Here is a 14,372-nt window from a genome sequence, read left to right on the forward strand (position 1 = left end):
TTGTTCTGTGTTCAAAGGAGATGCTCTATTTCAATGTGTTCTGTACATGATAAAAGAGTATTGTACCTGTGTAACACGATTAGGCGCTTTTGTTTTGTTTGAGACTGGGCTTCTCTGTGTAGTCCTAGGTGGTATTAAAAGGCACACTTGTTTAATAAAAACAAAATTAAGACCCAAAATATCGTGTCATTTTTGGATAGGTGGAGGCAGTTAGGGCATTCATGTGTGCATAAGGAGGAAGGCCATGCTAAGTGGAATGCTTCTTCCTAAAGCTCCTCGCCTCCTGCACGGACACTTTTCACGTTAAATCCCAAGACAAGAGCACCAGCTACCCTGTCCAGCCTCCCTACTGTGCTGCCTGCAGACACAGTGCACAGCTTCCAGGCTGCTCTCAATCGAGAGCTCACAGAACAATACCAAAGAAGCTGCTGTGTATCTGTCTCTGACATCGTGGATCTGCAAGTGTCCGGCTGTGCGTTTGATTCTGTAAATGAACAGGTCTTTTAACAGTAGCTTTGTGTTTTGTTTTTCTTTTCTGACTGTGACACACAGGTTTTAATATCAAAATGAATAGTCTTAAAACATTTTCTTTTGCTTTATTGTGAATAGTCAAATAGTCAAACACTCCTGGGGACAAAATAATCAGGACTCCAGGATCTCTAATAAGGCTTCTTTATTTTCCTTTTCTTTTTTTCCCCCTTTTTCTTTCCTCTTTAATTTGGCCTCATAGACCCTGACGTTATAATACAGACACGGGACACTAACTTAACAATATAAAACAATTTAACCCAGATGTTGACGGCAGACAAATATAAGCACAAGTCTGAGAGCTTGCTTCAGAAGATGGAGAAGTGTTGGGATCCTAGAATAGCAGTCATAGCCCACTGCTAAAATATCCCCGTAGAACTTGTAATCAAGGCCATCACCCATACACAGACATTACAGTAACTCCTGTGCATTCTTATCTCCTCCACTCCTCTTCCTTCCCTTCCGTGGCCCATCTCTCCACATTGCTCTTCTTTCCCACTCTTCAGGGTCCCATGACTGACCAGAACACACTGAGATTTTAGGACTACCCTGGTAAATCTGTAGTTCTGAAAAATGAAGAAGGGTCTCATGGACCTTTCGAAACCTTAACAGCAGAGATCTTAATGAGACCTGTTTCTAGGTCCTTATCCACAAAACGCAAGTCTCCAAGAGCAAATGCCCAGAGGTAGAGATGCGACCCAACCTCTGGTTCTGTCAGCTCGTGGGAGCCTGCACTTCCCCTGGTCGCTTAAGCTACGTTCACTGAGGTCTGTAACTGGCAAAGTCTTTTAACTCTTCACCCACAAAGGGTCCTAGATCTAACAGGAAACCTGTCAGGACTCGTATAAACTGGACTTACGTCTTAATGGTTTCTGGAGCCCCAGACACTTTTTTTTTTTTTTTGTGGGCATTTTCCTTCATAAAACATAAAAAAATTTTTTTTCAGTGGCATTGAAATAAAGATAAAATGTAATCCACATCATATCACTAAGCTTCTATTAATTTTTTCTTTAGTTGGAAATTAAAAATCAGCGTACACAGGTTCCTGCAAATATTATAGACCTCAGGGGCTGTGCCTGCTACTCCTTACGCGTAAACCAATCTTGCATGGGAGGCATGCCTAAACACTGGCTGGGTATGTTAGTTATCAGATTGGGTCGCTATCATTTAGGGTGGTGCTGATTGCAAACAATGCAATAAAATGCAAAGTAGCTTAAGCAATAAGAGAAAGCATGGGCTCTGTGAACTGGTAAGTACAGAGGTTAGGATTGGCTCCACATCTCTGGGCATTTGCTCGTGTGTGTGTGTGTGTGTGTGTGTGTGTGTGTGTGTGTGTGTGTGTGTGTGTGTGTGTAAGGACCTAGAGACAACAGACCTTGTTAAAATTGCCTTTTGCCTTTTAATGCCTTTTCCTTGACTACCTTATAGCACAGGCCATATTATATGCTGTGGAGAACCTAAGAATGCTGGACACTTGCTTTCTCAGTCTCCCTTGAAGGTAGCCGTTACAACGTTGGTGAAAGTATTCCACTGGCTCCTTGGAAGATTTTTTCCCCTTGGATGTGCACTTCCCACATTTCTATTCTACTTCAGAATATGCATGGCTTCTGTAGCTGCCTGGAAGCCATGAGAGGTCATGAGGACTGGAAGAGCAGAAAGACCTAATTCCAAGTTGTCGATGGTAGGGTTGACCCACTTAATAGCTGATGATAGGGCTGACCCACTTAATAGCTGTGGATGCCCATCCCCGAACACTTCATCAAGGGTATAGTTCTACAACAGGCTGCTCCTAGCTGGGCAGCCCTATTAATGGTAGCTTGTTAAGATATCAAGAGAACAAATTATGTGCCATAAAGTTTTAGATATTGATCAATGCCGTGAGCACAGTAAATATCGTGGAGGTCACTTCAAGCGGTACAATTGCAGAAGGCCTCTCTAAGGTGACCTTTGAGGCTGGTGGAGTCAGTCATGCAAAGATCTGGAGTGCAGGGTGATTCAGACAGAACGAGCAGTGACTCTGCAAGTCCTCATCTTCAGGCCTGTGATCTTCAATAGCAGAAAGAACCCCACTGGTGAGCAGCAATAAGAGGAGGAAGTGGAGGAAGTGAGGCCAGAGAAGTGCCACAGGATGTGTTCACCTTTTAGGTATGTTTTTGAGACAGGGTCTTGCCTTAAACAAAATTCTCCTGCCCCAGCATCATGAATGCTGGGATTAAGAGTATGTGCCAGCATTCTGGGCTCATGTTTTGTTTTTTAACTAAAGGCTTCAGGATATAGACAGCTAGTACGAGATAATGGCTTTGAAAAGTTGGTCGGACTGGCTAATCTTAGAAATTTTGTTATGGGGGTAGCTGTTTAGTACTCTAGCTTATCAGATTTGGTGACGGGATCTACCCATCTTTCTTATCCTCATCGCCCTCCAGTTGTTTTGGTTCTTAGAGAGCATCATGTGCACATAAGAAACAGAGAAGGAGCATCTATGGAAGAATCAAGTCACCTTACGGGCTTTTCTCGGGATTCTTTAAAAATTAGGGTCAGAGGGTCAGGCTGGCACATTGTAGGTAGTCAAAAGCAAGGCTTGTGCATATAGTCATAGACAGAGCCATGGAGGGAGGGAGCAGTTGTCATTTGGGGGAGGGGAGACTGCTTGCCAGTCTTTAGAGACAAGAATAAATGCAAAACGTAGCCAATAATATTCAAGCCCTTGGTTCTGCGAGGTTTGTAATGTCTGTTCCATCTCCCACACCTCCCCCTTTGTCTAGGGTTTCCATTGCTGTGAAGAGACACCATGACCACAGTAAGTATTTTAAAAGAAAACATTCAGTTGGGGCTGGTTTACATGTTCAGAGGTTTAGTCCATTATCATCATGGTGAGAAACATGACAGTGTGTAGGCAGCAAGGAGAGACTGTGTATCATATTGGGTGTAGCTTGAGCAAATATGACTTCAAAACCTGCCCCACAGTGACAGACTTCCTGCAACAAGGCCACACCTTCTAATGGTGCCACTCCCTATGGCCAAGCATCCAAACACATGAATCCATGGGGGGGGGGCAAACCGCCACACCCTTCCAGTTTTCTTACTCTATCTCTACACCATGGTTTGTTTCAACTATCCTCTTTGTCGGGAGCATGAAGAAGGCAGTTGTCATAATTGAACTGTGATTAAGGTAATAAAAGTAATACATTTAAAATACAGAAGTAGCTGTGAAAAGTTGAATAGGGAATGGAATGTCCACGTTCCTGTGAAAACAACAGAGCTGCTGACTGACCTATGGACCTAATAAGAATTCTGTAACCAACAGGGTTTTTGTTATTTTTTTAGGAGAAATAATTTCTAGTTCAAGGTGGCATGACTCCAAGTAAAAGAAAAGAGGAAAACCCCCAAATAGTCTTCTTTAATATTTTAGCTTATTTATGTATTAATTATTTAGCTTATTTATGTATTAATATTATTTTGCTTTATAATCAGCCCTCTGAGATCACAATGGCTGATATATTGTTTTGCTAAACTCGAGAGCTAAATCCTTTTCTTTAAAAGTATTATTCTGCCTTATGTTATAAAAACACTTGCCTGCATTTATGCCTATACACCACACTCATGCCCAGAGAGGTCAAAATAGGGTGCAGATGTCCAGGAACTAGAGCTAGAGATGTTTGCAAACCACCATCAGGGGCCTGAGAATTGAACCCAGGTCCTTTGCAGGAACAGCCACGGTGTCCTTAACCACTGAGCCATCTCTCCAGATCCTCCAGATAAATTTTTAACAGCACCTAAGATCAAAGGCCATTAATCTGGGAACTGAGGAAACAGAAATCTTATCACCCTCCTTTTCCAGCTTTATTTTATTGGCCTCTAAGAAGGAAGACAAACAGTCTTTTATTGCTAACTTTATCATATCTCTAGTTTCCCTTTACATTTTAATTTCCAATTCATATCCTGAAAGTTTTCTGAGGCTTCAGAATTATGTCAGATACCCTTTCAGAAGCCTTTGTGTCACTGTGTCCTACCATTGCACAGTACCTGTGGTGGTTTCTAGATGCTTGGCCCTGGGAGTGGCATTACTAGGAGGTGTGGCCTTGTTAGAGGAAGTGTGTTACTGTGGGTGTGGGCTTTAAGATTCTCATCCTAGCTGCCTATAATCCATTCCTAGCAGCTTTCAGATGAAGATGTAGAACTCTCAGCTCCTCCTGAACCATGCCTTCCTAGATGCTGCCATGCTCCCTCCTTGGTGACAATGGACTGAACCTCTGAACCTGTAAGCCAGCCCCAACTAAATGTTTTCCTTTATAAGAGTTGCCTGGTCATGGTGTCTGTTCACAGCAGTAAAACCCTTACTAAGACAGTACCCTAACTGTTGTCTCTCTCCATTTCCACCCTAAACTGAAAACTGGGCACATAGTAAACAGATTTGTAAATAGTCTTAAGGGAATGAAAAGTTGTGCATATGAAGGTAATAATACATGCAGAGCACTGGCTCACAAGTAGTCTACTAAGTGTTCTCTTCTTAAAGAAAACATTCATTTTTTTTGATGGTTCATTAAATACCCTTGGGACCCCAGAACAGTACGGTGCATTGCATATCTGAGTGCGAGTCAATCTGTAGATGGAAATGCAGGTGGTGTTCAAAACATAACAACTTAAACATCTGCTCTCGCTGATAGATCAATCGGAATGGAAGCCAGCTGGCAGGCATGCAAGCGCAGAATGTTTCAGGTGAGGCTTACACTGCTCCCTCGATGACTCCGTGGAGATCCCAGGGCTTCTTAATGAGGAGATTATTAGACTTAGTTTCAAAACGTTCTGTAGATTTTACTTAGCAACTGGAGACATACTGGCTACATTTATGGAACGTTAAAGTTAAATGAACGACCTGATTGAAAATTATTTACAATTGTTTCATGGACAACAGACATAAGAGCTCAGGAAATAATAGCTCTTTTACATAGTGCAGTAATCATCAAAAAGCAGTTGTTCCAGTAATTGTGAATAAGAATATGATCTAAGAATATGTTTAGGATATAAAGAAGACTGAAACTATGCTGAAAATAATAAAAAGCAGTAGGATAAACTAAGGGAGAATGGGTGCTTTTGAGGCATTCTTCAATATTGTAAAATGCCAATTCTTTCCAAATGGTTTTAGTGCAACAGGAGCCGAGCAATGCTTTTGCAGAGCCTTACTTCCCGCCCCCCCAGGCTCTTCTCCATTTATTGCATAATCCAAGTTGAAAGTGGCCCCCCAGATGATTACATTATACATGCTGTGAGGTTTTTAAACTTGTGACAAGGGACAGAAGAGAAATTCTCCTCATTGCAAGGAAATCCTCACTTAAGCTTCAGAGAGCCACAAGGACTTAAAACCCATGAACCTTCAGCTGATCATCCTTAGCCTGTCCAGTTTCTATCAGGAACTGACACACGTTCTTGCGCTGACCACCCTGTAGCTGAATATAGTCTGGAGGGTCAATTACAGCACCATTGCAGGCAAATTTCTTCTTAAACGCTTTCACTAGTTTCTTTTTATCGTAATCATCAGTGATCCCTTGGACAGTTGTAAGGGTCTTCCTGCTGTTTCTCTGTTGAATTCTTATACGGATATAATCCTCGGTGCCAGCAGGAAGCCGGTCATCACCCTTACTTGCATCAGCAAAGGTGTCGAAAGAGTGGAGGTTCTGGATAGCGGACACATGAGACAGCCGCATGCGGGAGAAGGCAGGGGTCGGGTGTGTATGGAGCATTAGGAACCGAGGGGGCTGGAGGAGGAGGCAGCTGAGTCCTCATCAGTGGCTCAGTGACTGGGTCCGAGCCTTATATTTTAAACAATGGAATAATGAGATCCTAAACAATATGCCCAAGTTATTTTTATACAGTGTAAATGGAAGCATAAGATGCACAAGAACATATCAGAAGTATACAATGAATTCTTCAGTTTTTTTAACTGCCTGGATTCCAAAGTTTATCTGAAACAGAAATGGAGTTACATAGTAAGGTATTTCCATAACATAATAATACCCCATATTACTTCAATAAAAAGACACTAATTTTGGAACTGTCACAGCATTATAGAAAGCAGTATAAACTAAAATTCGGAAGGCAGACTTGAGAATGATGTATGTGTTAAGATGTGATAGGGTGTTTCAAGTTGCTAAGCTGATAGATTTAGAAAATAGTGTTAGGTTAATGGCGATACAAGTATTCAGTGGGCCGTTTAAATAATAAGCATATAAAACCAGAAAATAACTAAAACAATACACAGTTGGAAGCCCCACATGAGTTACAATAGAAAACATAGATGTGTCTCTATGCATTGAGTACATCTCTATGGAAACTCTCATAAAAATACAGTTTAATGAGTAACAAGTTGGAGGAAAGTGTTTCAAGTGTTGACCATGTTGCAGCCTGGCTGACAGGACTGAGGTATTCTCTGCCAATTGCAAAGGCAGAGTCTGACATCAGATGGCTTGTACTTTAACAGGAAACATCCCAAAGGCCAGTTAGGATACACTGGACATTGGCTGAGAAGAGGAGTCGTTATGCAAGAAATTTATTGAAGAAGACCTCTCCCAGAGCACCCAGAGGAGAAAGGGAAGTACAAGGTGAGGTTTCAGCTGGCTGGAAGAAAAAAAAAAAAAGTTGGCAAAATTAATTTGGATGTTTTAGCTGAAAGGTGAGTGAATGAATCTTTCCTCCCGCAATACTCAGAATCGGAAGTTCAGAGGGCGCCCCCTGAAGTGTGGGCAGGAGTGTTTATAAACAGAGAAAGACGTGACTTCCAAAAGTAGTCTAATTGGTTACTATTGGGCATTTGCTTTATTCTGAGTGTGGCCTGATGAGACACTGCTTTACCTGGACAGAGTTGAATCTGATTGGCTAGGGCCATACCCCAGTTGGGCTGCAGTTACATCTAGCCTCAGCCTGATCCTGCTGAAAGATCTGGGATATGCGTAGTATCCTGAAGCTTCCTCATCTTGGCCCTTGGGCTTTTTTTACCACTGTCTACAGTTAGCCCTTCATTTTAGGCTGTCATGGCGCATGCGCAGGCTCTCTATGAAGGTAATTCCTCGGAGGTAAGGGGAAAGATAGGTATTAGCTCTAACTAACGTTGAACTAGCATGGTAATGCAGCCTCCCTGATTGTGTTACTCAACCCTTTTGGAGCACGTGCTTCTACATGTATGACGAGTAAAACTGTGTGAGAGATACCGGCTTGTAAGAGAGAGCACAGGAAAGTTTCTGTCAGACCCTAGCCCAACAAAAACATGCAAGTGTTAGAAGTTAGGAGACCGCTACAGGTGTAAACACTTGCTTAGAGGCTGGGAAGACGGCTCAGTAGGTAAAGTGCTTGTTGTGTGTGGTGGTTTGAATATGGCCCCCAACTGGCTCATAAATTTGAATGCTTGGTTATTAGGGAGTAGCGTTATTGGATAGGGATTAGGAGGTGTGGCCTTGTCGGAGGAGGTGTGGCCTTGTCGGAGGAGGTGTGTCACTGGGGATGGGCTTTGGGGTTTCAAATGCTCAAGTCAGGCCCAGCATTTTTCCCTTTTCCTGCTGCCTGACTATGTGGATGTAGAACTCTTAGCTACCTCACCAGCATCATGTCTGCCTCATACTACCATGCATCCCACTGTGACAGTAGTGGACTAAACCTCTGAATGTAATCAAGCCCCAATTAAATGCTCTCTTTTATAAGAATCGCTGCAGTCATAGCGTCTCTTCATAGCAATAAAACACTGACTAAGACACTGTCCAAGCATGAAGTCTTCAGATCCTCTGCACCCATAAAACAAGAAAATCACAGAGGTGGAGAAGCCCAACTATCTGAAACAGAAGAATTCTTTCACTGTAATTTTAGAAATGGAAACTTTAATGAATTGCCACTTCTTTCCTGTGAGGGATAAAATCAAGGCTAACATTCATGCCTTGCTGACCCAGTAGCTGTGTAAGAACAGAGTGTGACCCTTTACATTCCTGTTAGGAATGCAAGCTGATGAGTGTGCACGTTGGAAATCCATCTAAAACTTCTAGAACGTGAAAACCCTTCTGAACGATGTCTTCTCACTGCCAAGAATTTATTTGTGGCAGATTTGATCAGAAATTTAAAGATACAAGGTAAATTTAAATACAAGGTATACAAGGCAACCTTCTTTTCGATATTGAAAAATTATCTAAAGTTGAACTAAAAAGCTAATAAAATAGAAAGGGATAATGATGGCAAAGCAGCTCTTACATCAATTACGGTAGATACATGTACTCCCATCATGGGAGAGGCCAAAAGGTTGTGTCCAGGTAGGAAGAATCAGATATTAGATTGGGACTTGCGTACACTGGTGTTGATTTTCTTTATGACATTGGCCATTCTGCTTTCTTTCCATTTATTTCAATCTCTCTGGTCTCTCTGCACATGCATAAGTAACTCAACAACAGGCCTCACAAATCTCTTTCTGGTAGACCTCTGTAGATAGACTCCTTTTAAAGAGTAGCCTTCAGCCTAGGCTCTTAGCTTGTGTTGGTTACTAATTCTCCCAAACATAAGCTTAAACTCATAAGGGAATATTTACAGAAAAAATATCAGTTAGAATGAAGCGAGCTGTTTCCCATAAGCCTATTAAACAAACAAGATCACGGTAAGCATTGAGTGCCCATTGTGCTTAAGTAGGGGATCTTTTGTGTGTTTTGAGTGGTTGTTTAGACAATGATCATAGAACACTGCCTTGGAAATTGATTTTTTCCTTTCTGGGTGAATTGTTTGATATATGTGGGAGCCAGCTTATTCTGTCCTCAGTCTCATTTTACACTCAGCAAACATGCTGTCAATCAGATTCCTGATGGGAAACATGGATAGTATTACAGAAGAAAGAGGACAGTTTAGGAAACGCAGATTACACAGTGTAAGGTTCAGAAAAAAACAAAATCGGGGCTGGCAAGAGAGGAGCTGCCTCCCTTAGGTTGAAGGAGCAAGTAGGAATTGCTAGCCTCAGAGCATCCAGAGCGCTCTATGAGGGAAGCAATGGAGGGGGAGAAAGCTATGCTGGTCAGGCAGGTCGGCTGTCTTCAGCTCTTCAGAGGGCTGTCATCTGGGAGCTCTATGCACCAACACAGCTTTCTACAGACATCGTTAGAGGGGAAGGGAGCAGAGAGTAGTATCCACAGCCCTTACACCAACTGCCAGGGAGGCATCACACTTTCGCATCTGTAGGCTGAGGCTGTCATTTATTCTTCAGGCTTTTTCATTCTTTTATTTTTTTATTTGTGTGTCTGTGTGTGTCCCACTTGCCACATGCAGGTGCCTATGGAGATCAGAAGAGGACATCAGATCCCCTGGAGCTGAAGTTACAGGCAGTTGTAAGATGCTTAACCTCTTGCCTTACAGCAACCACCTCTCCTTGATCTTCCTCAGGCTTTGTGGCTGGAGGCCATGTCCTCTGCCTCTTTCATGGACATATGGATGAATGCCTGACCATTTCACCTTCTAACAGTGATGACCAATGCAGGTCTGGGCTTGGGACAAGGAGACCTGGGGTAGGGGTGGAGAGAAAAGATTGGTTGGACGTTTTAGCCTTCTGTTACTGTGACAAAATGCCCAAGAAAGTCAAGTTAGTAAAAGAAAAGGTTATTTTGGCTCATGCTTTCAGTCCATGATTGCTTGGCACCTGTTACTTTAGGTCGGTGGTACAAGACATCATGGTAGCAGAATGTGGCAGAGGCTGTGTCTACCTTATGACGTTTGAGGTTCTAATATTCCAGTGACATAACTTCTTTCCAGTAGGCTCCCTCCTAAAGGCTCTACCACTCCTCAGTAGTCCTGCAGGTTGGGGACCAAGCCTCCCATACTTGGGCTGTTAGTGTATATCTCAGACCCTCTGGACAGGCTTAGGGACTGCCGTCTGCACTCTTGACCTTGTTCTCTCCCATATCCCCAAACTTGTCTATTACAAGGGAGAGCCTATGTGTACCCATGCCCATTCCTATGGAAGCTAGAACCACTGAGAATCAGGTGCAATGGGGAAGGGTTAGGGAGAGGTTGGGGACTACTCTGCAGCCTGGGAGGGGAGGAAGGGATGGAAGGTTGGCAGGGGGGACAACCTAGGGAGCCTGAGAGAGATGTAGATTCTCAGGGATCCTGGAGCCCTATAGGAAAAGCCCTTGGCTGGAGAATTAATGAAGGTGGGAGGTTCCTGTGGGCCGGTGCCCTGGGGAGCTCTGCAGAATGTTCACGGACCCCACAGGAACACTGGAGCTGGTGATCAGGGAGGAAGGGGGGAGTCTAAAAAAATTTAGGGGTCCCAAGAAAGATCTTGGGAACCCTAGAAGAGAGATGATTGAGGAGTTGCAAGCCAAGACTATGACATTAATGACTACTAGGGAAAGGTCCCCCTATTTTCCTCACCTTCACCATCTCTGCTGGGGCCAGCCACTAAGACTCAGGCATGTGACCACAGGGAGATGAATTCTGGTCCTCTGAAAGATCAGGAAGTGGGCATAACTACTGAGCCATCTCTCTAACCCATGAAGTTGTGATTTCTCTGATTTTCGTAGAAGTTCAGCCAGAGATCTTTCCCTTCCTCTTTGGGCTCTTTCTTACCCTGAACCAATTCTCTGTTCAGTAGCTAGCTGACCTAAGAGGTCTCTTTACTCAGCAAATAGAAAGAGCTATAGCATGGAGTACAATCACAGCCTCTGCTTCCTTTCCTACGAGGCTGAGTGCTTGGAGGTCCGTTAGGAGAAGAGGACTGCTAGCAAAAAAAGGTAAATAAATAAAAACAAATTCAGGGAGAAAGGAGTTATCAAAACAAAAGATGTTACCTTCTCTCAGCCAAAATGTGGGCAGCTCTGGCCTGGAAAGGTTTTCAGGAGTCAAACGGCTGGAGAATTAATGAAGGTGTCTTCAGCTAGTTTGTGGGACACCAGGATTTCTAAGCACGGCAGAGTTGACAGACAAGTCAGGGCATCCTGGTATGCTTGGTGGTTGAGTGGAACACATAGACGGGAGATTGGAAAGAAGTCTGTAGAAACTGCCACCACAGGCCTAAAGCTGGACTGGAGGCTGAGCGGAGTGTCATGAACCCCGAAAAAAACGAGGTGAAGGCAGAGTAGGGAAAGAGAGAACTAGCAGAACCCACCGGTGACATCTGTCTGTCTGTCACAGTGTCCAGTCCACATGACCTTAAAAATGTCGTGTTCTTTCTTGCAAATCTCATGTGAGTTCCTCTGCACACCAATTCTTACTGAAATTGTCCTGGGACAGGGATCCTGGCAAGCGATGTCCCAGCTATGGACAGGAACGGGCATTAAGTTGACAATTGTCAGAGACTGACTGACCCATGACTGAAGACTACTGTTTCCTCTGAGACCACCTGTATCTTGTAATTCCTGGGCCCGGTGCTGTATTTTGGAGCCTAAAAAGAGACACACTTTCACTGCCACCCATTCCAACCCTCTACTCCCCAACCCTCATCTTAACGTTCTACTCCCTAAAGATTCCCCAAAACTCTGCTGACCCCTCAGAATGACTTTAGTCTGAGTGCACCTTCTGTGTTCTGGCTTGACCCAGACTGACAGTTGCTTAGCAACAAGTGGGAGACCACAGCAAAGCAAACTTAGCATCTCTCAGCCGACATCCAGCACCTGCAGAAGAGCGCCCCGACATTCTGAAAAGACATTCGCTCAAAACTAGGAAAAAAGATAGTCTTTCGTCTTTATGATGGTTTTTTTTTTTTTTTTTTTTAAAGCGAACCTTGTTATCTCTTTTAGGCAAAACAAACTCATTGTACTATGATCAAGATAAAAGTAGTTATTGGGATAATGTCAGTTACATGTTTATTGTTATATATCAGTTATAAAAAGTGTCACCACTTTTTGTGACAGCAGAGTCAAGACTTTATCTGCTTCCTTGCCTACACATTAATGGTTTGTACTACATTAATCTTTCCTGAGTTCACAACACTTCAGGCATATTTTTGTGCAGTAGACGTGGAGTGGCCTTTTGGAAATATGGATGGATGTATTTTGAAAGAAATTTTACCTCCCTGTTTAACTAAGACTCAGGGCCGAACATTTTTCACTAATGTTTTCAAAAGCATTTTATAGGAGAGTGATTGGTCCTAAAAGTACCACCGCCTAGGTCAGAGACGGGGTGGGGGTGGGGAGGGAATAACAGGGACAAACCAAGCCTGTTTGACTGTTTGGTTGGAATGTAGCTTATTTGTTTATGCACTGTTGTCGCCACTTTCTCATTGTGGTGGCACAGTTGAATGGTGTGCAGCAGAGGTCATCGACCTACAAAGATAGAACTGTTTAGCTCTGGAACCTTCACTGGAAAAGGATGCTAATTCCTGGTTTAAGTAAGAAAATTTGGTAAGCAGCTCTCTTCACGAAGCTTTTCTTTTTCAAAAAGGATATGCCCCGAGGTCCTGCCACAGGCTGACAAAATATGAATAAATGTCTTTTGAAAGTATAAAAGGAGCTGTATCTGAGGAAACTAGCTTCAGAAAGAGTCCTAGAAGCTGGGGCCTCTGATTTAACTGTGTTCTTTATTACACCGATGGCCTTGTACAAGTTGCCTAATCTATTGTTAATTGTAAAACCCCTTGGGAGGACATGTGGAGCGCCCTAACTTCTACTCCAAAGAATCCAGAAGTTAGGGATTCTGACAGTTAACTGTGACCATCTTGGTAGGATTTACAATCACCATGGACGGGCCAGCAGGAAGAGTCAGGAGGAAAAGGTTGCTTGGTGGAGGGAGAGAACTGAATCCTGCAAGTTGTCCTCTGGGTGTATGTGCACCTACACACTCACAGACACATAATAAACAAAGTCACTATGGAGACAGACTTCTGGGCAGGTCTGTGAGGGATAATTGCTTGATTTGGCTAATGGAGGTGGGAAGAAACACCCCAAATGCCAGACTGAATGAGGAGGAGGAAGCCAGCCAAGTAGCATTTCTGTCTCCTGGCTTGTAATGTGGCAGCCGCCAGGAGCTCTTGCTACCATTCTTCCCTGCCGTGATGGACTGTATCCCCAGACTTCGAGCCTCAAGTTGCTTTTGTCAGGCATTTTTGTCTCAGCAACAAGGCAAGTAATGGGGATTGTTAAACGTTGGAGCTGAAGAAAAGAAGAAGACCCTGATCTGTGATATTAAGAGATTTAAAAATACATAACACAGCTGTAGAACTTAACATTTACTATTGTATGAGTTAAGAAATAATTTCCTTACGGTTGTAATACCACTCCTTCAAATACACAAATCTTCTTCAAGGGACATGTTGAGAGCAACACAGAATGAAACAACCAACAACCAATGCTAAGACCAGTTCTCCAGGCCCCGAGGATGTTAGAGCCCCAGAGCAATGAAGAACTCTACAGGCACGTGGGCTCTTCAGAGGGTGCTCTCAACTACTGAGCCACAAAGGTACTCCATGAACATACAAACCTGCCGTGATCTTCCCATGTCCCTTGATTGTCAAACCTGGATCCAGAAAGATCTAGACCTGGAACCCAGCCAAGAACCTCAGGAACAGACTAGGGTTTAGAGAAATGAGTCTTCTGTTCAAAACAAACGAAAAGCACTGATAAGTAAAGAAGTTAGGAAATAGGTCTTAACTCTTCCCTGGTGCCTCTGAAGAGTTCAAAGTTCACCTGCTCACACTTGGTTCTCAGCTTAGACTAGAGTTCAGCACACAGAGTCTTAATGATTAATCAGTGCCAGCACAGCCCTGGGGCAAGAAGGGACTTTATTTTCCTTTCACAGATGAGGAAAGAGAGGATTTGAGAAGTCATCTTCTCTCCTTCAGATGTCTTCTTGCTGATTAAGGACACATTTCAGGGTGACTGATTCCTACTGTTTTC

The 14,372-nt window shown here is 43.3% G+C and overlaps 1 protein-coding gene across 1 annotated transcript; it reads right to left on the reverse strand.

The window, feature by feature from the left end:
• Window positions 1-5,832: 5,832 nt before the first annotated feature.
• LOC116896026 (eukaryotic translation initiation factor 1-like) lies at window positions 5,833-6,230 on the reverse strand. Its single transcript, XM_032897034.1, has one exon. It carries the CDS (start codon window positions 6,228-6,230, stop codon window positions 5,883-5,885), a length of 348 nt encoding a protein of 115 aa, XP_032752925.1. The 3' UTR covers window positions 5,833-5,882.
• Window positions 6,231-14,372: the final 8,142 nt, after the last annotated feature.

Source organism: Rattus rattus, chromosome 3 (assembly GCF_011064425.1).
Source record: "Rattus rattus isolate New Zealand chromosome 3, Rrattus_CSIRO_v1, whole genome shotgun sequence".
NCBI classification, from domain to species: Eukaryota; Metazoa; Chordata; class Mammalia; order Rodentia; family Muridae; genus Rattus; species Rattus rattus.